This window comes from Amborella trichopoda, chromosome 2 (genome assembly GCF_054954075.1).
Source record: "Amborella trichopoda isolate Santa Cruz 75 chromosome 2, AtrichopodaSantaCruz75HAP2 v2.0, whole genome shotgun sequence".
NCBI lineage: Eukaryota > Viridiplantae > Streptophyta > Magnoliopsida > Amborellales > Amborellaceae > Amborella > Amborella trichopoda.
In genome coordinates, this window is record NC_142337.1 from 12,035,348 (window position 1) to 12,061,823 (window position 26,476).

A 26,476-nucleotide genomic window follows, 5' to 3' on the forward strand; every position below is an offset into this window, starting at 1 on the left:
TGAGAGATATTATCCTTTTTAAGGCTTTTTGACGTGGGGTGAAGGGCGCTCTTAAGGTATTTTTCCTCTTGTCAAAGTCCTTCGCATGGTTGATAGTGACAAGCCTTCTATGGGCTGCATATATGATGCTATTGAGAAATGCAAAAGAGAGATAGCCCAAAATTTCAATGATGAAGAAACCCACTACAAGCCTGTTTGGGAGATTATTGATGAGAAGTGGGATAGGCAGCTACATCGGCCATTGCATGCAGCTGGTTATTTTTTGAACCCAGCTTTGTTTTATTTTGACAAGGATATACAAACAAATGATACAATTATGAATGGATTTAATGAGTATGTAGAGGTGGTAGTCCCTGATCTTGAAATGCGGGATATTATATGCGCTGATGAGCTGATAAATTACTATTGCTCATTAAAGTCTTTTGGGACTCCAATGGCAATGAGGCAAAGGACCAAAACTGGACCAGGTATTAATAATATTCTTAAGTTCATCGTTATCAAGTTCAAGTAATCAAGTAATTCTATTATTTATTTATGATTTTTTTCTATATCTTTACAGCCCATTGGTGGAACCAACATGGTTGTAGTTCTCCAAATTTACAAAAGTTGGCCATTTGTATCTTAATCCTAACCACTTCTTCATTCGGTTGTACGCGCAATTGGAGTACTTTTGAAGGGGTAAGGCTGTAAGGATAATTTGTATAATTTTATAAATAATACATGAACCATAAATATTAGATTTTAATTAGTTTCATTTGATTTTGTTAGATTCATACAAAAAAAAGGAACATGCTTGAATCAAAGAGGCTTAATGATATAGTATATGTCAAGTACAATCGATTCTTGAAAGACAGGTTTGCTAAGAGAGATAAGAGAGACCCCATCAGATAAAAAAATATGGACCATGCTATGGAGTAGTTAGTTGATGATGATGAGGTCGAGGGCAATGAAGGTTGACATGGGACATGGTCATGGATGCTTCAGGGACATCAGCTGACCTTCTTAGGGCCCTAGATCTTCTGCACAGAGAACAAGGATGGAGGAAGAAGAGGCCGATTCAGAAGAGACGGAGGAGGACAGGGACGACCAATATGTTGAGGAGAGTGATGACTCCGTCGACTTCGATGCATATGATGCCAATGCAGTTGACCCTAGATTTTCTGATGATGAATGAATGATGATTGTTGAATAATTATTAAACTTTGAAGTTTGAACTTTGATTGAACTATTGTGTATTGATTATTGAACTATTGAAGATTCTTTTGAGTCTTTAAGTATTTCTTTCATAGTTTCATAATTCAATTTTGTTTTCTTTCTCATGGTGGTGTACTGCAGTACTGGTGTTATACTATTTGATAACTTGGTTTGATAATTTGGTTGGTTGGAAAATTTTAAGTTTTAATTGGATAAGGAGTATGAACCGACTTATGGATTGTGGTTATGCTTATGAAGTGCGTGCTAAATGCTAAATAATATGTAGTATAATTTGAATCATGTACTGTAATACATATAACTGATACTGACATAACTGCAGATTGCCAGAATCCTTATTTGGATTCAATTGGGCTGCTCAGGTTCTAGGTCCCCGCCTAGGAGCTGGGCGGCCTGGACCCCCTAGGCCGCCCAGGACCCGCCTAACGCTTTTTGAAACTATGCATTTTAAAAAATAATGAGGAAAGATAAAATGTGACTCAGGTATTTCATAATGCATTTAAGGTATAGCCAATACTTTGACATGAATTTCTAAGGTTCTTGTCTTTCTTAATTTGAAATTTTAACCTTAATGAATGACCTCAAATAAATGGCTAAAATTCTTAATTTTTTCTTTGTTTCTATGATTATTATTTTTGAATTATCGTCATTTGCTTTATGATGATTATCGACCTTTGATACTTGGTGATATTAGTTGTTTATACATTCCAAAAAAGATTGCAGTTTGTTTTTCGCATTTAATCATTTATGTGTCTTCCAGGAACTCTCTGAGACAAACTCCAAAACAATGTTGGATTTGCTTCTAAAATGGATTCAGGTATATCAATTAATTAGGCAACTCTCTATGGTCTTGTGCTGTTGCCTGCTGTCTTTTGGTTCATTTTGAAGCATACTTTCTGTGATATCTATAATTTGAATAATAAAGTTTTGGGCATGTTAACCATAGAAAAGAAAAAGAAGATAACTTTTGCGCATTGCCTTCTGCGTATAAGGGTCTAACAAAACAATATATTCCAATATTCAATAGTGTGGTTGATTTATGTATGAGTGTATGACGGCCTTCTTTTTGTTTCTTTTCTTTTGTTTGGAGATTAATTGCTACGGCAAATTTAGTTCTGCTATGAGGAATTCCTTGTTCGACATTGGCCATTCTAAACCTCTGATTATTGGATTTCTCTTTTTGATTGCCATATATGTGACACTACTTGTTCTGTTTGCTTTTGGTATTCTCTTTGAATAGTTTATTGCTTCCTATACTGTTGCTTTGAGCTTCCAGCAAACCCACTATAATGTGTATGAGCGTAGGCCTACATAAGGTGAACAAGCACAGGCCCACTGTAAGGTGCATGAGCACAGGCCCACATAACAAACCCACTATAAGGTGGATGAGAACATGCTCACATAACTGTCATGATTAGGCCATACAAGCTTTGGATCTTCCAGTCTTTTATTGCCTTAGTCTGTTTATTAGTTGGAGAAAATTAATTTCATTCATCCATTTATTTACTTTAATAACACCCTTTTTCATTTATGAACTCTTTCATTGCAAATTATAACTTCCTTCATGGTGAAATATAGGAGAGAATGGACTAATTTCATATTATTTGTCAGGTCACACTCTCTTACTTGGTATTGAATGTAGTATTGTCTTGTGTCTGGACTTGGATTTGATGTTCTACCCTTACGGTGAATCTGCCAATTTATGCATGCTTTATTCCTTAAAAATGCCTTACTAATAGAGGGAGCACATTTCATTTGTCTATTTGAAAAGGGATGGGGCACCTGTGAAGTATTACAATTGACCATTACAGAATCCTTGGAGACATGCAAGTAGAATGGTATTTTCTAGAAAAGATTGCTTTTGCAATGGCATCACATTATTTAGCAAAATGCCATTACATTTGCATTATCCTTTCCTGAGATGGTTAGTAAGGTCATCAGTCTTTTCACATCATGTTTTCTGAAACAAGTAAAAAAAATTGTACCAATTATTTCTGTGTTATTTGCATCTCATTGGTCACAAATTCCAAGCGTATATCTATGTGAGGAAATACTTTTGGTAGAGATAACTTGTGATTTGCTTGACCTCTGGCATGGTAATATTAGTTTAGCAACAATGATGTGCTGCAAATTAGTATGCTTGGCTTTCCTATAGCTTCTTCATTGTAATGCTTTTTCCTCATGGTCTGGATTTTTAGCCACCTTTGTATATTCTTTTCGAGAGTTTTGAAATCTGGGATTGAGATGATATGCAAAGAGGTTTTATGATATTGTCTTTAACAGGCCATTTGCGGAAAATATTGTGTGAATGTTGATGGATTTTCTTCATTGATTGATGGGAAGCCATTGCAATGCTTGGTTGACTACTATTTTAAGAAAGAGTGCCATGGCCATTCTTATACAAAGGTAAACATTACCTGGTAGTGTAAGTCATCCATATTTCATCGTAACTGTTCGGATGTGAAATGCTGTAATATTTTCTTTTTGGTTTGTTCTAGGAGGCTAAAGAGGATGGTGGAAACTTGTTGTTTCCAGATGATCCCAGTGGTGATTCTGTGCTTCAAAACTTTGATTTAATTCAAGCAATAACCCATGTGTTGGGAAACTTCCCACAAGTAAATGTCTTTTCCTGCCCCCATCTATTTTCTACATTCTTATATGGGATATTGATTTGCAAGCAAATGACAGGTTTTTCACTCAACTGATCTATTGGAGCATCAAGCTGAACATAGTGTGGTTGTTCTTGTTGCATTCCTCTCATCCAGAGTTATTGGAAATAATGATTTGGTAAGTTTAACATTTTATAAATTCAAAATTGAAATGTATATTTATAAATTCAAATTTAAAATGTGGATTACTAATTCTGGAAAACCTTTTTTTTTTTGGCCATTGTTTTTTTTTAGAATCAGCTAGAAGTGCGGTGGCTTGTGGGAAGGAAATCTCGTTGCTCAAATGCTACGTTTACAACAGCTATTTATCAAATGGGTTGTACAAGCGGTGATGAAATGTTTTGCCATGATTTGAGTCTAGCAGAGCATTACCCAAATGTTGTTGCATCCAGGAATATGAAAATGATAGACAATAAAGATCTTGAAGGTTTGCCTTTCACATTTCTTTCTAATGCTATCTATTGAATTCATTTAAATATGCCTTTTGAGTTTAAGTACCTGTCTTTGGATGGGGAAGAGTTGTATATGACATGTTGGGAATAAATTTTTATTGTCCTATATGATGATATGTTTTAACTACAAAATGAATTTGTGTGGTGTACTCATGTAAAAGGGTATGCGATCCTCTTATTACAGTTTGTTGGAGTAGTGCCTTAGGTTTTCTTCTCTCTTTTTGGTCAATTCATATGCTCTTTTTGGTCACATCATATGAAACATCCATTTTTTGAGCGTATGAAACTAGGGATGGCTATTTTCTATCAAGTTATTTTGAGTTTGAAGTATACTTGTCAGGATCTTTCAACCAAGGGGTTGATTTTGCTCCGAAATCTCGACCATAAACTTTAGGGAAGAGAATCTCACCCCTCCATGACTTTTAAACTATGAAACCTGAATCATTCCTTGTATGGATCGAGATGTTGAATTATAAGGGATCCAGATCCCCATCATTATAATATTTTATAGCAATGAAGTAGCCATATAGAAGTGTGGTATAGTACTGTAGTATAGCATAGTCAAGTAGTGTGGTATAGTATGTTAGTATATATTATACATACTATGATATGTATGATATGTATTGTAGCTGTATATATTTAATTGAAACATTGTAGCATATAGTTTAGTGTTGTCGAATATATTATATATAACACTAGTGTAGTGTAATGTAGCAAGATATCATTGTACAACAATGTGGTATAGTAGTATATGCTACGTTACAATATACCCATTAAGTGCTCTTGGGGCCTCAATTTTAACTAGATTGAGCTCAATCATGTATCATACAGTTTTGATTTAGTTTATATCGAGATCCCCCGCATATTAGGATCAAATCCCGTATTTCTAGTCGTCCAGTCCACAAAATTAGGTCTGGCAATGGATTGGGTGGCCAGGCACCAAGAAACTAGGGCCTTGGCCACAAAATGTGGCACGAGGGGTAGGCCCGGGCTTTAGGCATGATAGTGCTCGCCCTGTCCTTTTGTCATTATATTATTATTTTATTTAATTGTATTTGGATTGGCATGGCCTTGATGGGTATAGGTCCAAGGCCAAGCTTGGGCTAGGGACTCTGGCCTAGTCCGAGCCAGTTTGGGCTGGGCTGGGCCGCTCCTATGGGGGCTGTGCCAGGCTGTGCTTGGGCCAACCCTATGGGGACAAGGGCAGAGATAGGATCAGGGCAGGTCTAGTTTATTGCCATCCCTACCAAAAATCTATTCAGCAATCTTGTCAGGAACAACTCACTGATCTTCCACTCGTAAGACAACCTCAACAGGCCCACAAACGTTTTGGCCCCTTCTTTGGTCCTCTGCTTTTCGGGACAAAGTGATGCTAACTTTATTCCGTTTGATTATGTTAGGTTTTGAAATTCTATAAATGTATATGTATGCATGTATGTATGTATGGTTTTCTTGTTTTTTCTTTTTTGTCATTTTGGCTAGAACTCTTGGGGAAAAACATTGAACACAAGGTAATTTTAACTCTCCAATTTATTGTTAGGGTTTAAAAATTGCAACCCTCATTTTTTGCACTCTAAAAGTTTTTCATATTTTGGAAATTTGAGGTATTTTTGGCTTAAAGATTGAATTTAAAATAATTATTACTTTTCAGGATTTTTGTTTTTGACTGTTGAATGCCTTGTAAAGAAGATATTGTATTAGTTTTATTTCACATTGTGTTTGTTATGATCACATATCCGCAAAGTAACATTTGGAAATATTTTTAAAGTGACAACTTCATATTAGTTGGATGCATTGGTCGCATAACCATTTTGAAGCATAGTTATCAAAACCAGGCTGGCTGGTTAGATCATCAATAGGTATCTTGGCCAGTCTAGCTCAAACCGAAAACATAATTGGTCTAAAACACAATCAAATTTTGCCTAGATTTCGCAATGCGGATGGGCCATTTTTGCTGGTTGGACAGAATAAACAAGGTTAAACATTCTTTAAATTTTCTACATTTATTTAATTTTTAGAAACTCTATCTTATACAATGTTGTTGAGACGAGCCTAACTGATGAGGGCCTTGGTCTAGTCAAATTGGACCCATTCACTAGTCAGATAAGTGAAATGAATAAAGCTAACATGCAATATGAAAATTAGGATAATAAGGAAAAATTGCAAAAAATTGTCCTTCTACTCTCTCCATAATTCCATTGAAATGTTGAAGATTTAAAGAACCACAAAAAAATAACAGAAGCAAATGAAAATAAAAAACCGCAAACAACTTAATAGTTATATACAAAAATTTTAAACATTTGCAGTTTAAAGTTTAAACTACAGATGAAGCGACACCAACTACAATGAACTTTATTAAAGCGAAAAAAAGCATTAAATTTTGTACATGAAAAAATCGATTGCAATGATTTGAAAAAGTCTCTCTTGCAAAAACCTAAAAATATGCATTCTTTTCTATTTTTCATTATGTGAAACAAACAAATAAAGAAAAGGATGTATGTTAATGCTTGAAATAGTGTGGATTGATGATGCGAAAGGAGCTCAAAAATCAAATCCGGCATTCTTGTGATCTTGAAGCAAGAAAAATTCAACAACTATGGAAAAAGTAGTATGGCTGTAGATCAAGCCCAAAGGGAGAAGAAACTCCTTTGATAAATATATACTCTTTATTTCAAAAAACTCTAGGCGGCACCTAGGTGACCAGGGGGGTCTGGCTGCCTAGCGCCTAGACGGGCTCACAACCTGGGCGGCCTAGTAGAAAGAAAAATGTCTGTAATCTACGTGTCTAAGTCTAATAGTATAACTATACAACACAGAATCCACAATCCATATTTCCATGAATGAGGAGAATTTAGATAGTCTTCCATACAATGCTAAAACTATACAACTAGACAAGCATACACACAAGAGTAAGATGATAGAAACCAGAAACTAAAAAATAAGGAAAAAATATATAGTCTAAGACTCAATAGTCAACACCAAGAGTCCGTCGTCTTCATTCTTCAATCATCATCATCATTAGGAATAGGGTAAGCCTCATCATATGCATCAGATTCGAGGCCATCATCTTCAGAGTCATCTCCCTCTTCAACATAACACTCGTCCCCCTCTGTTTCTCTTGAATCTACCTCTTCCTTTTCTTTTTCTATTTCTCTTTTACTCTATGTAGATGAGGCCGTAAAAGTCTTGGCTGCTCTACCTGATGCCTCTTTTTTTCTTTCTTTTTGCGCTTCCTTGAACTCAAATATTGTATAATCTCCTTCATGGTAGCTTCAGGAACATTTTTACATGGGGCAACATCCCTCTTAATACTGACAGGGTGTTTCTTGAACCAGTAAATACCCCCATTAGTATCTTTTCCACAATAATTATACCTAATACAATTTTTGTTATTTGGATTCAAGGTATGACCATATTTCCAAGCCGGATCACCACTTCTAGAAAAACTTGATGAAGATATTTCTATAAAACAAGGCTCATTTTCCTTCTTTTCTGGTTCTACTAAATTCAAATATACCAAGCATCATACCAAACATCATCCTTATTGAAACTACCAATAGAAAATTTAATTAAGCATACCTTAGCCCTACCCTTTGGACCATTCAACCTTGTAAGGATGTGGATGCTTTCTGACTTTGAGATGCAACTTATCTACTATGTCTTCTTGCAACTCCCACTGTCGATGATGATGTTGCAAACCTTGTCATTACACGTACATCGGGTGCGAAATATGTTAGTCCTTTGCCAATGCTCTTCTTGAGGTGCAGTGGCAATGAGAGAGCACGTCTAACCAGCAAGGTATCTCCTTGATCAGCCATCACTTCATTGGTTTGATTATCAAAATCAGCTTCATTTTCAGCCTCAATCACTAGGCGTTCCTCGTGGTCTTCTCCTTGTTCAGTGCAATGATCGGGCTCTACCAAATTGGTGTGACGTTGGTCTGCATTCAATGGGCACATTGCAGCTTGGTGCCCCACCTCATTGCACCTAAAACACCTTGGACCAGCAGCCTCTTGGGCTTTGGTTCCTGCTCGGTTATTGGCAGCTGGGCCATCTTTTGTTGCAGGGACTCCCTGGGTTGGAGCACCATCCTCTTAGTTTGTGATGATCCCACTCGAGTGTGGGTCGACGTGTAGCTGCCCCCATTCTTTATCATTCCTCCACCTTCAAGGCAGCTTGATTGGCTGCCTCCAACTGAGGCATATGATGTAGGGCGAGCTCATCTTGGATTGAACTCTGTAGCTCTGAAACATAAGGCGTCGCCTTTTTGATCCTCGATCTTTGCTAGCCCATTATGCAAGGCTAAGCGGTAGTACTCCTCTGTATACTCTCAAAGTATTTTGCACCCTGATGTAACTTGTGGAACTGTTGGTGCAATGTTTGTGAATGGCTCAGTGGGAGAAATTGCACACACATCCTTGCTTTCATCTTGGCTAATGATATGATTTGTTTTTGCCCTTTCAGACCCATCCTTCCCACCATACTGATGCAAGTCCCCTAAGTTTAAGAGCCACAAGTTCGACCTCCTTTGAATAGGACAATTCTTTCCAATCAAAGAAGCGCTCAACTGTACTCAACCTGTCAAAAAACTCTTATGGGGAGATATTATCCACAAAATTCTCAGAGATTAATTTTAATACTTGAATCGGACTCCCTACGCTTGTATCTCCATGCATCGATGCTGATCACGTAATTCCTCCCGATCCCTACCCCTATGTTTGGTCATATCGACCTCAGGGTGGTTGGCTACCGAATCTTGATTAGATCCACACTCCCATTGACGTTGTCGGGCATCAAGCAAATTTGGATGATCGGACACCTCATCAGCCTGCTTTGTCCTAATTTTAGGCCCCTCTTCGTGGCCATCTCCATCAAGACCCTCGCGATTCAAATCCATCAACGTAGAAATCTCTTCGTCTGGGGCACCTTGCTGCAGATCTCTTTCTTGCCGCAACTGTGTAACTCCTTCGGTACAACACAACATTCCCACGACCACGACTTAGACGACCTGCAATCGTAGTCACTAACTGTCGCTCTTATACCAAATGATGAGAAAGGGGCCCAGAAATTAAATTCGGCCTTCTTTTGATCTTGATCTAAGGAGAAAGTAGTATGGCTGTAAATCAAGGTCTAAGGGGGGAAGAAACTCCTTTTTCTTTGATAAAAACGAACTCTTTACAAAAAATATCAAGTCCCTCTACAAACATACTCCTTCTCTTAAATACAAATATGAAACACTAAAAATAATAATAAAAATAACTCTCTCCTCTCCCCTTCACGTCTTTCTCTCTCTCTCTCTCACCCCCTCCCCTCAACACGTAAGCCCCTTATAAATTGTAGTTGTCTCCTTAAGACGACGTTACACCCTCATCTCTCTAAATCATGTAACTCCCAAAAACTAGACTACCATGAATCTCTTCATAAGATCCATAACTCCTACTAAAGTAAGAGTTACCTTATCCCACATAAATCTCTCCCTTGTTAGGAATCTCATGTCCAACTCTAATCACTTTCCATATCTACATCCCATACCTCTTGCCATATCCTAATGTCACACTATGGGAAACAAGTCACCCCATGAAAATAGTAACTTTACTACCTAAAAACTCTAAATTAAATATCCCTTCTATGCCTCATGCCTTAAGTCACAATTCAACCAACAAAAATAAAAAAAATTATGTCCATGCCTCTAAAAGAAGAAAAATTAAATAAAGTTTCAAATAAACTTCTTTTAGTTTACTTTTCTAAATTCAATTGGCATCAATCGATGGGCAGAACCCTCCCCAACTCCTGATTTTTGCCAACAAAAATGGGGGTTTTGAAATAGAGAGAAAAACAACTAAAGTAGCTCTCTCTCTCTAAAAGTTCCCATTTTAACCTCATATCCATCCCAAATATAATTATAGTTTAAAAAGAAGCTTTATTAGGACCACCTGGTGCAATATTGGATAGGCCAGTCCACTGGTGCAACGCTGGTTCAGTGGACCATCCATTCCATGGGTTAGACTGGATAGTATTGGCACCAGTGCTTTTGGTACAGGCCGGTCCTGTATGGTTTTAATATCATATTTCTAATTGGACCATCCAATGTTTTTGCCAGTTGTGACTATAAACTCTTTTCTTTGTTGGTTTGGTTCTGATAAACTTGATTTGAAGGGTCAACTTCAATTTGAATACCTCTCTCTTTAACAAGTAAAATATTAGTTTTGGTTGTTTCCTATATACCTCACTTGATCAATGGAATATTTTACACATTTAAGGGAGCACAGAATGTCAGCCACGTGATTAAACTTCTCTCAAACCTAGTTGAGAGTGATGTGTGCTAGCTTTGGCAAGCCAGTATTCATGGAGAAACTTATTTGTTGGAACCACAATTATTGTTAAAATGCCATTGAAAATACCCTTATCGCTGCCCAAAAAAAGAGCTAGTTCTTGCTTTATTCCTAAAATACCGGGACTTTTTTGATATGAGTGTGGTGCTTATGGTTACAGCTTTTTAGGATTGCGCATAGGTAACTAAGACTATTTCTGTGATATGACACCAAGATGGCCAAAATACAAATATGGCCATAATAGATGGTTGAAAATTTACACTCTAGCCTTGTAGCTGCTTCCTCTTCTCCTTGCACTCGCTTGATGCCTTCGCCGGAATTGACTTGCTTTGGCCCTTTTATTGAATGTAATCTGCTGTATCAATGATTTTGACTTGGTTGACTTGTATGTTGGCTCTGTTTATTGATCTGGAAGCCAGGATGCTTTTCCGTTTTATGTACAAGCACAATTGAAACTAGTTCATAACTCTGGAACTTGTTCCATGCAAGTCACTAATTAATCTGAATGGATGCCATTTCAGCATCACCTAAGTATGTGAACTATGTTTTTTGCTATGGCCCTGGCAGTATAAATCATCTGGCTGTTCTTGCTGCATGCATTGTTGCTGCTGCAGTTTCTGCGATGGTTTAGTCTTTGCTTTTCATTATTGTTGTATTTCCACTTTGTGTCACTTCCGTTTTACTAGTTTACTAACGACTCCTTGGAGTTACAGTGGCCACAAAGGTTATTCAGGCATGGTGGAGAGGAATAACTGAAAGAAAGCAGTACCTTAAGGTGAAATTAGCTGCCACTTGTTTACAGAGAAGTGTGCGACATTGGTTATCTCAGAGGAAATTCAGTGAAAGTCAGAGGGGTAAGTTTGTTTCCTTTGATATGATTGATTTATCCTCATCTTCTTTTGTTGTCTTCTCATTATTAATTGCTGATGCCCTTGCAACAAGTGATGTCTGTTGGTTTTGCTACTTTGATACTTCGATATTTCTTTGTTGGCCTACTATTTGCTTCATTCTCCACCCAATTGTTGCTATTGATAAATCTCTTTCTTTGTACTGTTTTCAACTGTGGCCACTTGATTCTCACTGCATGTGCCTCTTCCATTTATGTGGATGGGCATGTCATGTGTTGATTTAGTGGACCGTTCTAAAATTTCGTTTATTCTTTATATACAATGTTGTTAATGTTGATTCCAATGTGCATTCATTGGCTCATTCTTTCTTGCTGTCATGCTTATATGTTTTGATCTACAGAAAATGCTGCACTGGTAATACAAGCTCATTACAGAGGTTCAATTGAACGGATAAAATTTCTGAAGATTAAGGCTATCATAGTCTTACTGCAGAATATTATTCGAGCTTGGTTGAAAGTAATGAGACTGGATTTATTTAGTAACTGGAGCCAGTATGTTCAAGACCTCATTGCTGGTAAAATTCTAGATCGATTTTAAATTCTTTTATGGTTTATTGTGAATGAGATGTTTTTGATTTATGTTCATTCTAAGACTTATTCATTCTATTTGGTAATATGGAATGAAGGAGAAAGAAATGCTGCTGTCTTCAAGCATTATTTTGCCTTAATGGCCGAGAGGAGGAATTTTCTCAGGATTAAAAGGTCTGTGCTGCTCATACAACGGGCAGTGAGGAGTTGGATTACTCGAAAGCATCATAGGGAAAGATTGGTACTCATGGAAGCAAGAGCTTTTGCTGAGCAGGTTGACGCTGTAACAGTTTTGCAGTGTCATATTCGTGGTTACATGGAGAGGTCTAAATTTTCCCTTGTCCTTGCCCAGCTTCATGATAGTCAAGCAATCATCAGGGAAAAAGAACTTTGGAGGCTTCAATCAGAGGCAGCTGCTAGGATTCAACATGCTTGGAGAAGGGCTAGAGCTCGTAGTTCCATATGCATTCAACATCTTGCTGCAGTCAAGATCCAGAGATGCTGGCGTTGCTTTGCAATAAGGAAGAGCTTTCTAATTCAAAAGGCTGCTGCAATCCAGATACAAAGTTGGTTCAGATGCTTTAAATACAGGAAAGCATTTAACTGCTACAGATTTGCCGTCACCGAAATTCAACGGTTTGTTAGGGGGCATATTCTTCGGGATAAGTTTCTAGGTATTTTTAGATTTTTGACAACTCGTCATAAGTTTCATTAGGGTCTTCTTGCTAGTTTACACTTATTTATTAAAATGAATTCTCCAGAACTTGTGTATTAAGCTTATTTCAATATACAATTGTCTTTTGTTCAAGGCCCCATGCTTATGCCTAAATGTCAATACCTTGGCTTATGTGTAGAAACTGCTGGTGCTGGTTGTATTTGTAACCCTGATGGTTTGAAGAGCTGCTCCCACCAAAATATTGAAATGCAAGTTTTATTATATTCCATTGTGAAGTTGCAGAGGTGGGGGAGGAGAGTTTTGGAACACAAATTGATAACTAGATCTGCAGTTATCATTCAGTCTTACATACGTGGGTGGCTTGCTCGTCGAGATGCTCGGAGGTCAAAGCAGCGGATTGTTCTCGTACAAGTGGGTTTCACTTTTACAATTTCTGGTCTTTAAGAATATTAATTCAATTCATGTGATATTGTCCTGATTCCAATTATTTTACATGGTCTAGCTTCTTAGATTTCCTGCGAATTTTCTATTTTCTCTTTAGCTTAGTTTGTTAAAGGTCCTGCTTGCTTTCAAGTTGTATCATGATGTTCTTTAGAGATCAATTCAGTTACTAAAAATGGTTGACAACATTGCTATCCTAAGTATCCTGCTCATGGTTCTTGAATGCAAAGGATATTAGTATCGAAAAGAGAAATGCATGGGATACTACTACACATCGGAACCTTTTTGTTCAAGCCTGTTCCATTCTTGCTAATAGAAAAGAATTGTACTATTCTCAGATTTTTCACATACTTTAAGGGTGCTAATGCAGTTTTTAGTTGTTCCTACTTTGTAGATTGTGTTGTTTGTTGTTTATCTAATCAGATTATCTTGTTACATTTTAGTCTGCTAATATTTCATCTCCATGCTTTTCACTTATATGAAACCATTAATAGTTGCGTCTCAATCAAGCTGTGGGTTCAAGCCTGATAGTTACATTGCAAAAGCTATTTTCTGATCAGTAATGTGAGGACACAACCTTGGTGACTACTTCAATGTTTTATACATGACTTAACCAAGTTATAATTGTAAATGTTTTAGGCCCGACATTCCTTTTTCTTTTGCCATACAAATTTACCAATATGTGAGCTTATAAGCCTGAATGTCACAACCTAGGGTTACAGATGACATTCTAGTTGCTGTGTATTTCCATGTAGATTATGCTTCTCGTAGGTATCATTTCAATTTTCCAATTGGTTTTTTAATTCTATAAGAATGTATCGCATCCTTTGTCGTGTTTGGTACTTGTTATTGTCGTGTCTACATTTATGACATCTTTGTGTTTTGAATAAAGAAATGTTTTTCTATTTTTGATTTTCTGGATGTAAAGTGACTGTGGATAGTCTTGGTACATTTGCGGTGCTCATAATTTCTTGTGTATATTAAAACCACATTGCTTGGAGTTTAGAATTCATTACTAATTTCTAGTAAGACTTTGCCATTATGCATCTGCCATTTCCATTGTCCTGGCTATTCTGTGATGAGCACCTCTCATCTGCATTAGATGTATCCTTTCCTGTCCCCTTTTATTTTTGTGATGTCTTCACTTTCTTCTATTGCGTTGCATCACTAGTATAGTCACAAAATAACCCTTTTCTATACTAAGCTCCAGCATTTATCCTCTGCATCCCCTTCATTGTGCTCTTCTCCTGTTTATGTCTCCAAGTATTGAGAATCTCTATGCCCTGCCCATCTGCATGCAGCCATCTTTAGATCCATTTTGTTGCAAAGAAAAAGCAGATGTGCCAGATTAAATTTAAAAGCTCGGAATTAAGACCTCAGGAGTTGTCCTAGATCACAGTTTTTAATGGGAGTCAATGTGAGTGCCAAATCTTAATGAGTAGAATTTTGAAGCTTTCCACGATATTTAAAGAAACAGAATATGCAGTAGAATTTTCATGTTTTACTCATACAGGACTCGACGAGTCGAATTGCCATATTACGGCCTTGTCCTGCGTCCATTCTGAGTTTTCAAAATTTGATTGCAGAAGTGTGCACATACTGTCTTTAGTAATTGGAACTGGCACAAGTGAAGTTTCCTTTAGAAACTACTGATTCTTAGGAACAAATGCATGCCGTCAGCTGGTCATCTACAGCTGTACTTATTATGGGTAATCCTCGTAGCTTGTGGCTCTCTTGGATTTCATTGTTGTAATTGAAATTTGAATCATGTAAGTGATCGAGTCTTGATCAACAATTTTGCTTCAGTCAGCTATTTTAGGTTCGTTCTTTCACAAAATCTCTGTTCCCTTGTTCAATGCTACTACCTACACTACATGTGCATAACATGGCAATGATGTTTGTGTTATATTGATTGCTGCACTTACCAGAGTGAATCTCTAATCCTCATTTAACTGTTGACTTAAATTGATTTTTCAACCATTTTACTTTTGCGATTCAGTTGCCAATTTTGTAACGCCTTTTGTGCAATGCATTTTATTTTTCTTGGTTTTTCTTGCAGTCTTACTGGAAGGGGTACTTGGCGAGGAAAAGGCGTCCTGAGTCAAGTGAGCAATTACTTGATTTGCGGTCTCGGATGCAAAAGTCAGCAGCAAATGTGGATGACGGGATGCGCCTTATTAATCGTCTTATTGATGCTCTTGCAGAATTATTTAACAGCAAAAAAGTCAGTAGCATTCTTCATATATGTTCAACTTTAGGTAAGGAATCTACTTGCCCGTTTAGCGAACATGGGCTCAAAAGCTCAATGACTTTGTTTTTACTACGTCTAAGTATACTTTTGTATTCTGTAATGAGAGTAGGATGTGGAATGTTATTTTAACGCCAGCCCTTGTGCATTGCATTTGTTTTCGCCATTTGTAAGTAACTGAATGTCCTACCAGTGTAATTTTATGTGAATTCTCTCTCTCGCTCTCTCTCTCATTTTGGCATCTTGCATTTGTCTCCCTGTGCAGATATTGCAACACAACATTCACAGAAGTGTTGCGAGGTACTTGTGGAACAAGGGGCCGTTCAAGCATTATTGCAGCTCATTCGTTCAATTAACCGTAGCCCTCCAAATCAAGCAGTACGGGAGCGTTCTCTCTCTACTCTGAGAAACCTAGCTCGTTACCAGAATTTGGCAAAAGTGATAATCAGTACAAATGAGTCGATGGAGATAATTTTCGGAGAGCTGCTCAGGTTAGTGAGATGTTTCTTAATGGAGGTTTAAACTGATGAATCTTAATAATGCTTGCTAAGGTAAAAATTACTGTTACAGGAATAATTTACTGGACTGCTTCAAATCTATGATTTTGCAGCTGGTCAGCCTCCTGCCCAATCTGAGAGAGAGAGAGAGAGAGAGAGAGAGAGAGAGAGAGATGTGTTTGGGTCACAGTCATGCCCAGTATAGTTTGATCTAGTTAGAAAAAGGTTGTTCCATGACAAATGCATGGATTATATTTTACAGGAACAAAGAGGAAGGTTACTTTATCACCATTGACCTGCTGAAGAAACTCTGTGGCGTGAAGGAAGGTGTTGAGTCCATTAGCAAGCTAACCCCTCTTGTGAAAAGACTTAAGGTTCTTGCTCAGGATTTGGAAATGAAGGCGAAGTCTGATAAGAGGTTGGACAGACACTGTAAACCAAGTCCATCCCCTCCCCTCTCATCTCCTCTCTCTCTCTCTCTCTCTCTCTCTCTCTCTCTCTCTCTCTATTCCAGGTCTTGATTATGCTAGTGGTGGTTATCCTTGTGTGCAGGAATGCTTGTTGTTCAGGAAAGCAAGGAGGAGATAAAAAATTGAAAGAGACTTTTAGCCTACTGAAGCTCATTATTCATCGATAAGGATCTAAAGTGTTCTGCATTGAGCCGTGTCTTTAAGATTTCATTTCTTCTCCAGATTAAGCATTTGGCAGTGCATTGTGAATGGTTTTTGGTTTCAGCCTGCAAAGGAAGGGTTACCATGGAATATCTCAACCATGGTTGAGTTGTGATGTAGTATTCACAGTTAGTTCATCCAGCTTTGTCTTTCTAATGCTTTGATTTATGCAAAATGCTTTGTATAAGGCTGCCATACTTTGAGGACATCCTCTCTGTATCTCTTTCATGTTTATACGTGTTTAGAGCTTCTTAGTGTAGTTTTTTCCACAGCGTTTAGGTGCAGTGAATTGATTAGTTCTAATTATACGAGAATGATATGGCTTCTCATCTCTCTTTCAGTGAAGATTCATTGTTCTCCTTAGAAATGTGAACCTTCCTCTCCTTGTATGCACTCATGCATGCTTTAAGTGAATTGCTTGAAGATTCACTTTCCTTTTCATATATGCACTCCCTCGAATCGTGAACTTCCTCTACATGTATGCACTCATGATGATATGGTATTTCCATTTGATGCTCTAGTTTTCACCAATGTCAGAGCCTGCCTTCATATGCTTTGCTTTATTCTAGAGAAACGTCTTCATTAGAAGTTCTTGCTATTTACATCTTTTTCCCTGTCAATTCATGTACTCTTATGGATCTGCAGTTAAGATATTTGGGATAGGTCTGGGTGAGTTTACATGGGCTAACAAGATAAATTATTTGATGAAGATGCCATGGGACTCTTTCTTAACACGTTTGGTGACCATGCCTTTTCTGGACGTTTTTTATGTGAAAAACACCACAAAAAAATCTGCAAAATTTGATCAACTTTAAGAAAAGAAGAAATAGCTGGTGTTATCTTGGTTTTTGATTTAAATATAATAAAGACAACCTGTCCTTCTGTGTTTGTTAAATAAAGATGATGGGGAATTGGGAGGATGTTGTGTGTATTCCATGCAACTGGTAAGAATTTTGGGACAAAATTGTTACGTGAAGGAAAAAAGAATATGGTCTGCACATGTTTGATCTTGCAGCAGTACACCTAGTTAAGGGGCTTTCATGACATTTAATTTTGGTGTAATAAATTCTGAGGATAATCTGAAATTCAATTTTTATATCTAATTATAAAATTTTAAACTATAAAATTTGTTAAAATCAAGTAGATCTATAAATATATGAAAATCTTAAAAATGGACTTTTAGATAATTTGTTGCAAGATGCACTATTTCTGAGACTCGAAAATCTTTTTTTTTTTGTCATACTCGTACATCTCAATGTTGAGTTGAACAATTTGAGGGTTTTTCAACATTAAAATAATATTTTCTGATGGATTTTTGAAGGGGATATGTAATTCTACATTTTAAGCTTGCTTGACCTTGTATAAACTATTTCCTTCGAATATTTAGGGAGACTTTCGTCGCTCATTGCTGCTGGTTGTAAAGCAGCAACAGCGTTGTCCAAAACCAATGGTCTCTCGATCGAATTTTGAGCTTATGCTGCTGATTTTATGACTGAAATTTTGATCAATTTTTCTTTATCAAAATTATGAGATCTAAAATTCATCTGATTGATAAAAATCAAATTTGTGATTGAAGATTTTTGGGAAACCCAATGATTACATGTGAGGTAACCTATTGAATGATCACATAGAGGGAAATCAAACCGTATGAATAGAAAGCTAATATAGAGAAGCATCCTAATACATAAAATCAAACCCTAATACAGAAAATCAATAGAGGGTAGTACTCATCAATGGAAAAACAAGGACAAAAAGAACCATCCAATGAGACAAAGATGCTTCGAGCATTTTCATTTGTGATTATGGAATATTTTGCATACTCATCGCATACCCAAAAGAAATATCATAATCTTCAATTAAAATCACAATTACCTCTATGTGATCTTTGGCATACTCATCGCATACTCAAACAAACGGTAGAAATGGAATATTTTCCCGTAATTCATAGTATCCAAACGGCCTCTAATAAGAAACTGTGAGTGAACCATATGCCAATGAGCCAAACTTGTTCTCAAACAAGTGCAACTAGGCAGTATTCACTAACATGAACAAGGGCTTGAGCACATCAATTCCCCATTCGCAGCATTTATGTGCAGTACACAAGCTCCGTTTTATTTTTTGGTGCGTAAGTGGGGAGATGGCCCCATCCCTTGGTAGGAATTGTGTTGCAAATCGTCAAGCGTCAACCAATTAAGCTCCGATTTTTTTCTACATAAGCTCTTATCTTTATTTTTTAAGTAGGAAGTGAGAGAGATGGTGCATGTGCAGATTCTCCATGTACTAGAAACAAATAATTTGAGGTAATAGAGACTGTCTAATTTTTTAAGGGCTATATCTAAGTGTCACAAAACTCGAAACTCATTTTCTTTTTTCTTTTGGAAATGATCATCTAGTAATTCTGTGGTTCCCAAAACTTTAGACTAATTTTTTTTTACTAGATAGGTGTTTTGAGCGACGGAGTAGATACACAATATATGCTCTCGTAGGAGCATAGTATTCGTGTTCTTGATATTTTATTCGGATTTTATTTTATACCTCCAATTAGAGGAAATAAAATCACATTTGATTTAAGTAACCACTTTTTTTACCCTGCATAGTATAAAGTGGGCATCATATAGAAACCTCACCCTTGACATCTCCAAACATTGTACAAGGATATTAACAAAGTAACAAAAGCATACATCAATGAGCCAAATAATAATAATAAATAATTAAAAAAAGAATGTCATATATACAAAATAAACAAATCTAGTGCTTGATGGTCAAGTATTTAACTATAGAGCTTGATGGTATAGTATTAGTTAAAGGAATTCATAAGAGAACTTGGAAAGAATTAACCTTTACCTCAAAAAAGAATATGAGAAATTTATAAGTGAAGTGATGAAGATAATCCAAATTAAAACATCATTTAGATTCCCTAGGAGATGTCAACAAGACTAATGAGTCAGCAGCAATGACCTGTGAACTCAAGAGTATGTAAAAACAAGGAAAGATCTTCATGATATCATATTACTCATAGCACAAGCACTGACATCAAACACAGCAACACATAGGACGCATGCTTGCAATGATGTCTGTCGTGTATATATATATGGAGAAGCGGGAGAGAGAGATGCCGCTTTTCCTGAAGGTAAATATATATGCGCGTATATATATAAATAGAGAGAGAGAGGAAGAGAGAATCATGTGGCTTTCCATGAAGAAACAGGTGGTGTATCAGCCCAAAGCCAAGTTGTTTTCATGTCTGCATAGCGATCTCCCTTCACTGCATCACCAGCAGCAATACCTTCGAGTTCTTTTATTTCATCAGGTGTAAGAGAGACAGACAAGGCACCAACATTTTGGTTGAAGTTCACTATTTTGGTGGTCCCTGGAATTGGACACACATCGTCTCCTTGGTGATGGACCCATGCCAATGCCAGCTGAGATGGGCTACACCCTTTCTCAGTGGCTATCTTCTGAACACGCTCAAAGACACATTTGTTGTGCTCCAGATTCTCTGGCTGGAACCTTGGTATGAGCTGCAAATCAAAATACAGCTTTAGCGATAAGTTTTCTGTTCAATAGTTACAGCTTCATCAATATAAAATGGCGACTCAAGAAGAATCCGTGTTGATACATGATTCATAAATAGACCTTTTTTCAATAGTTTTATGTTGGCTTGATGGTTCAACGATCAGAATAGGTGCCTTCTAAATGCAGACTCCACCAATAGGGAAAGAGTTTATTACATTTGTTTATCTCTTTATTATATTTTTTTTTAGTAGGACTGACTGCTAGCTCACGAAATGATTAAGAAGGAACAATGAGCAGATTTCCTAGATTACATGCAACAGAACAAGCAACAATTTTCTAGCTCATGTGGTGACGCAAACAATCATCTTCATCAAGCTGTTTCTTTGTCCGGTTCAATTCTTTGTTGAATATATAAGTGTGACTTCAAAGTTGTTTCAAAATTATTTCACTACATTTGAGCTATGAAGTCATGGTGGCATTATCCCAACAATGAAAATTTGATATGCATAGTAAAAAAATGGAAATCTTTTCCATCTTTGTTTCTGGATGAAGAAATTGTGATATCTTCTACTTGACATGCTTATAGTTCGAAGAATAGCCTTCTAGTGTACTCCATGTTCAACCAACTACAACCAATCATAGCATCTTACATTTTAAAAACCAAATTCAAAATTTAAAATTTTGCTCTTCACTAATACTCCCACATGCTTCATGAAGAGGTGAAGGCCATGCACTTTACGAGAACAATTTGTATCTAATGAAATCCTGATGGATCTACTATATCACAAGCTTCTATGCATTCAGATAAAAAACAAGACAAAAAGGCCATGCTGCTTTGGGAACAAGATATGCCAGTATAGTTAACCACAATAAAGTATATATAGAAAGTGAACTATACCATACAAGTATAAACATTAGACACAATTCAAGCATGTCAAAACTTGGCTCGTACGCGCACGCACGCGTGCGAATGCACACACACACGCACAGAGAGAGAGAGAGAGAGAGAGAGAGACCTTTCTGAAGTCACTATCTCCGAGGCTATCAACAAATTTAGGCTCTTAAGAAAAGAATCCTCCGCCAAGTGGACTATATGCAACAATCCCTATGCCAAGCTCTCTGTCACAGAGGATCAGAAAGTTAAATATTAAAAATAAATAAATAAGAGAAAAAAACTTTGATCTAACAGACCCTGGAATTACTAAAAAACCTGGAAACCACTAACCTGCAGGTAGGAACAATCTCATCTTCAACATCCCTTGTCCACAGAGACCACTCTATCTGCACTGCCGTTATGGGATGCACAGCATGAGCTCTTCTAATGGTAGAAGCAGAAGCCTCAGAAAGCCCAATATACTTTATTTTTCCTTCTTCTACTAACTTCTTCATCTCCCCAATCTTCAACATTAATAAAAATAATATTGTTTTCTTAGTACTTCGAAACACATTTATCCCTTCATCAATGCATAAAGTAATGCCTATCTTAAGGAAGAATGGATCTATTACAATACATTTCAAAGATTCTGTCCACATACATCATGCTAAATCCCATATTAAAAACTTAAAAATATTTATCCTGCAAAATTGATAGAAATACCAAACTGACATGCCCTAGTCAGAGGACATGTTCCACACAATCAATTCCATTGTCATGTTTGAGATCATATTAGTGTTTTTTATAAACATGCAACATAGTTTGAGCTGTATTAATGTCGCTGAGGATGATTCAAATTTTTTGGTGATCATCCTCATGGAACAAATACTTGGGGATTGGCATTTCCAAATTTCCTTAGGTGACTGAGATCCAAACAAATTAATATTTGAATTTTCATATGCTACTTCATAATTCATCTTGTTTTTGGGGTGGCTAGGTAGTTCCCGTTTCTTTTTGGAATCTTTGTGTTTTTTTTTTATTTTTATTGGGGGGGTTGGTGTATGGAATCACATTCTGATTTTAGAGTCAGATTTCCTTGCTCCCCAAATTTGGATACCAAAATAGGGTAAACATAAATAAGAAAATCTTATTGTCTTCTTATGGCCAGTGGTTCATAGGTATCACAATTAAGCTGCTTAGTCTTGTATTTATAGCACCAAAAGATGAATGGTATTAAAGAAGCTTACTGTGAAAAATTACATATATTGACCAGGTTAGTCAAGAAAGATATGAAATGAGCTATGCGGATCAACTAAAATGGACCACCACTTATCAGCATCTGTCTTCCAAAGTGTAGATGCAGGAAGCACGGTTGGAGCCTGGCAATCCCCCCTTTAAATCTCGCTCTAGCGATCCTGGAGCCTGAGTGGAGCTCGCTCCACACATCAAGGACGTTCAATCACTATTTTATAAGAATATTGATCCTTGACTAGAGGGGGTCTTGATTGCTTTGGAAGGGTGCGACTCCATTGAAAATAGGGTGATCATGATTTGAAAAGATCTCGATCCTGGAGAATGTTTCAAAAGTTCTTGAATTTTGAATCCCATGTCCTTGATTTTGTGCCTTTTTTTTTGCTTTCTGACAATTTTCTAACTAACAACCACCTTAGGATGGTTTTAGTTTTCGTTCGCAGCATCGTGGTTTGCATTAAGTGCTTGACAACCAGCAAACCAATGAGGAATGACTTGAGTCTGCTCAGACCCAGGAGGCTCCCCACTCGCGGATGGTCCCAAAGAGGGAAAATGCCATGGCTGTCTAGAAACATGTGGTTCTCACCATAGCAAATCACTCTGTCTAGTCCAGTTCACAGTACGCACTAGGGTGATCCCTAAGTTATGCTCTTACATGGCCCTCTAGTTTCATTTTTCTCAATTGTTTGTAGGACTCTCAACCTATAGAGATTGTGAATGTGTGCAGATAATACTATAAAGTGAATTACACATTTCTTAATATTTTAATTCACTTTAAAATATAAACATTATACACACACAAAACACGCACATATATCAAGCTGCTGCTAAGTACTTCCAAGATAGGGAGCTTCAGCCATGGTTGATCCTAGGTTCCCCTACAGATCCAGATGCCGCATCCACTCCCTCAACAACTATGGTTCAACGTTGATGGTGAGCAATCTGCTAGCTCAAGTCCTGGAACATGGACATTATAGAACCTAGAATGTCTTCTAGTTAAATTTCTCACTTCAGCAAAGGATGTCTGGGTATGTCTTCAATTGATCAACTAGAGTTAGAAGTGTTAACTTTCCATAGTAGAATAAAACTGGAAACTATAGTAGAAAATCAATATTATACTCCTTATTTTCATGTCATCTGAGATCAAAGAATTAGATCTATGATCAAGTAGTTAGGAAATCTTATAGGAGGGCTTGAATGAGAGTCCTTTCTCTCTGTAAAAATCAGGCGCCCTATGATCTTTGTGATGGTGTTCTTTTGTCAGCTATTGTTGATTCGTCGCTATTACATTAAGCAAAAGAGAGTTCTCTCTCCAGATCAAGTTTGTTTTTCCTTTGTGATCTATGGACCTTTTATTTTGAAATAAGTCAGTAACTATCAGATTGAAGCTTGCGACATAGATTGATGATGCCTCTGATTTTTCAGGATTAAAGCTTGCAATATAGATTGATGATGCAGCTAATTTTCTAGGTCAAACACTCATCATTCAGAGGTTCTAAAAGATGTGGACTAGCCAAATTCTTATGATTCTGAAACCTAAATTAATGAATGGAAACAGAGTATGCATTGGCATCTCAGTTAAACATACATCTATATCTCATTGTTGGAGAAATATAAGCATAGTTAATAACCACAAGAAAAAAGAACAACAAAACAACTACCAAGAATCAAGGGACCAAGTAGATTAGGCAGAAAAAACTCTCCAACTAAACAAGAATATATGTACGGAGTCTTTCTCTCCTAAATGACTAAATCATCTGAAAGGAAACTGACTGGAACCCTCTAGATTAATAAGGCCTACCGTAACTTCGATGGGGATCCTGGTATCGACACGATGCTGGTAATAGAGATTGCTGCAATCAACATCCAGCCTCTTCAAGCTCGCCTCGCATGCTGCCCTCACATATGCAGGGTCCCCGCGAATCTCCCTCTTGCCGTCAGCAAAACTGATTCCAAACTTGGAAGCCAACTCCACATTCTCTCTCCTTCCCTTCAAAGCCTGCAGCAAAGCACAATGTCCATGACCAATTGCAAAATCCAAAACCATTTGAGTTACAGTGATGATGGTACGCGGAGAGACAGACCTTTCCAAGGAGGATTTTATTGGTGAAAGGGCCATACATATCAGAGGTATCGAGGAAGGTGACACCAGAATCGATGGCATGGTGAATGAGTTGAATCATGTCAGGCTCTGGTTTTGAGGGGCCATAGAAAGCGGACATGCCCATGCATCCCAGACCTTGTGCCGAAACCTCAAGCCCCTGCGAACCTAACTTAATCCTCCTCATTTTCACTCTCTGCACTATTGATTGCCACTTCTGAGTGCGATGATCTTATTTATACATGAGATTAGGAGAGAGAGACTGGCCGTTGTAGTTTTCACAGAGAATTTCCGAAGCCCACATTGATTTTATAAAGAAGAGAAGAGTTTCTTGAGCTGTATTTAAGAGCACTAACATACTTCAAGTACAAAGGAAAGAGAATGTGCAGAGCATGTGAAGCGTGCGATGCACATCTACGAGGTCGTGGGCGTGGGCGCAAGGGCGCTTGATGATGCAGTTTACGCTTGGCGCATGAGGCGCCCATCACTCGAGCACGTACGCGAGCTTGACTTGTATGGGGGAATCCAACATTCATCTAACCGTTGATGTGTTTGGGACATCCAACGGTCTTTTAGCTGTTTATGAGATGGAGGCAAAATGAAGTTGTAATACGTGTCATCAAGAGAGTTAAATTGTATGTAACTTGTAGCTATTAATGGTGCATGAAACCATCCATTACAAATGAATTAAGGGGCTGCAATAGTTGTTAGTGGTGTACGTAACTTGTAATTGTTGGTGGTACATGTAACCATTACTACAATAAATGAGCAGCCACCTTATAGCTCTATATAATTGGGCCCTATCCCATGCGAGAAGTATACTTAGAACAACTTTTGGGCCTCTCAACAACAAATCATTCTTTGTAATTCCAGCAAGAAAACCAATAGGCAACTTTCTCTCTCTCTATTCGATTATATCTCTTTCTCTCTCTAAACTATCAAGACTCTGGTATCTCATGTGTAGAGCTTGGGTGCATAGAGATTAAGAACATTGTAAAAGGCATCTATGTTTTCCTGTATCTCGAGGACGAATTGCTCTTCTTATGCACATCAAATACGCTATCGAAAGGGGACAAATATCGTCTTGAGATAGCCCTCTTGTGTGGCAAAAAACAAAAAGAAATTGAAATCCTATTTTTAAATATCGTACCATTTTCTCATAATCGTACCATTTTCTGGCCCTATTTCACCCAATCAATCTCCAATACAAATCTTCATCAATCTCTTAAAGGATCATGACATACCACATATGGACTCAAAGAGGAAGAATTAGGAATACATAATCAAGTTTTATCACTGAGAAAGGGGACTTCGAAACTTGCAAGGAGAGTTACAAGGAAATAAATGCCTTAAATCAAGGAGTAGCAACTCAAATTGAGAGTGAATGGTCAAGTAAGGCCTCCGTCTTTGGTAGTACTTTGCATAGCCATAAACTATGTCATCCCAAACATGGAATCAAATCGACAATCAACTCACAATATAAAATAAAAATAATCGGTGCTTGAAAAGCATAATATCTTAATATTGAATAGAGACCGTCCTATTTGAGATATACAAATGCTAAAGTTTTTAGGGACTCAAAAACCAATTTTTCTAAGCACGCGAATGTTGATTCTAAAGTGGATCCCAAAAATGTTAAGTCTAAAATCCTCTTTAGTTGCTCTTGCACCCCATGAATAAATTTACAATGTGCTCCGACCTGAGCTCTATTGTCCAAATACAGTGAGTCTATTAATCTTCCAAAAATTACTAACTTTTACAATTAATTATCATCATCATCAGAGTATTTTTCCAACTATTTGGAGTCGGCTATATGAATCCTAATCTGTCATTCTGCTCTATCAAAAGTCACACCTTCAACTAAGTCTATCAATCTAGATAAAAGAATGAAACCCTACAGTTGGGGTCTATCCATATTCGATACTAAATTCGAATAACCTCCACTGGGATTAATAGTGGTTAGCTTGTGAGACTTTTAGAATTTTATGATGGAATCCAATCTATTTTATACATTCCTCTAAAACAAACTCATAAAAAGGCACACGACATGAGTGAATTGAGAGTTATGAATTCATCAATGAAGGGTGTCAATTTGGACCCT

The 26,476-nt window shown here is 37.2% G+C and overlaps 2 protein-coding genes and 1 pseudogene across 5 annotated transcripts in view; 1 reads left to right on the plus strand and 2 right to left on the minus strand.

Annotated features, from left to right (window-relative positions):
* LOC18448021 (binding / calmodulin binding protein) overlaps positions 1–17,000 on the plus strand; it is a 30,783-nt gene extending 13,783 nt beyond the window's left edge. Inside the window, exons 8-22 of one of the 4 annotated variants that reach the window (XR_016049168.1) lie at positions 1,973–2,029; positions 3,496–3,618; positions 3,711–3,827; positions 3,901–3,999; positions 4,116–4,308; positions 11,379–11,519; positions 11,914–12,087; positions 12,199–12,374; positions 12,453–12,774; positions 12,955–13,187; positions 15,277–15,475; positions 15,731–15,956; positions 16,036–16,078; positions 16,225–16,380; positions 16,515–17,000. Coding sequence is in view for 2 of the 4 variants with exons in the window: in XM_088858012.1 (XP_088714138.1) it covers positions 1,973–2,029; positions 3,496–3,618; positions 3,711–3,827; positions 3,901–3,999; positions 4,116–4,308; positions 11,379–11,519; positions 11,914–12,087; positions 12,199–12,774; positions 12,955–13,187; positions 15,277–15,475; positions 15,731–15,956; positions 16,225–16,380; positions 16,515–16,599 (2,379 nt within the window). In the remaining 2 variants the exon portion in view is untranslated. Of the gene's footprint in view, positions 1–1,972; positions 2,030–3,495; positions 3,619–3,710; positions 3,828–3,900; positions 4,000–4,115; positions 4,309–11,378; positions 11,520–11,913; positions 12,088–12,198; positions 12,775–12,954; positions 13,188–15,276; positions 15,476–15,730; positions 15,957–16,035; positions 16,079–16,224; positions 16,381–16,514 lie in introns of all 4 variants that reach the window. The other 3 variants (XR_016049167.1, XM_088858014.1, XM_088858012.1) reach the window with 3 other exon arrangements.
* Positions 17,001–19,472: 2,472 nt separating this feature from the next.
* Positions 19,473–24,869, minus strand: LOC18448024 (IN2-2 protein-like). The gene is made up of 5 exons (XM_006858102.4): positions 24,359–24,869; positions 24,076–24,273; positions 21,375–21,547; positions 21,166–21,268; positions 19,473–20,154 (listed from the first exon to the last, which is right to left on the minus strand). Exons 1-4 carry the CDS (start codon positions 24,560–24,562, stop codon positions 21,211–21,213), a joined length of 633 nt encoding a protein of 210 aa, XP_006858164.3. The 5' UTR covers positions 24,563–24,869; the 3' UTR covers positions 19,473–20,154; positions 21,166–21,210.
* On the minus strand, positions 19,816–20,261 carry LOC148783108 (putative aldo-keto reductase 6 pseudogene; annotated as a pseudogene).
* Positions 24,870–26,476: the final 1,607 nt, after the last annotated feature.

Coding starts and splice junctions, on each gene's coding strand:
- LOC18448024 (XM_006858102.4), bottom strand. CDS start 24,562: ATGAGGAGGATTAAGTTAGGTTCGCAGGGGCTTGAGGTTTCGGCACAA. Junction 24,274..24,358: donor ATAAAATCCTCCTTGGAAAG/GTCTGTCTCTCC, acceptor GCTTTGCTGCAG/GCTTTGAAGGGAAGGAGAGA. Junction 21,269..21,374: donor GAGATTGTTCCTACCTGCAG/GTTAGTGGTTTC, acceptor CCTCTGTGACAG/AGAGCTTGGCATAGGGATTG.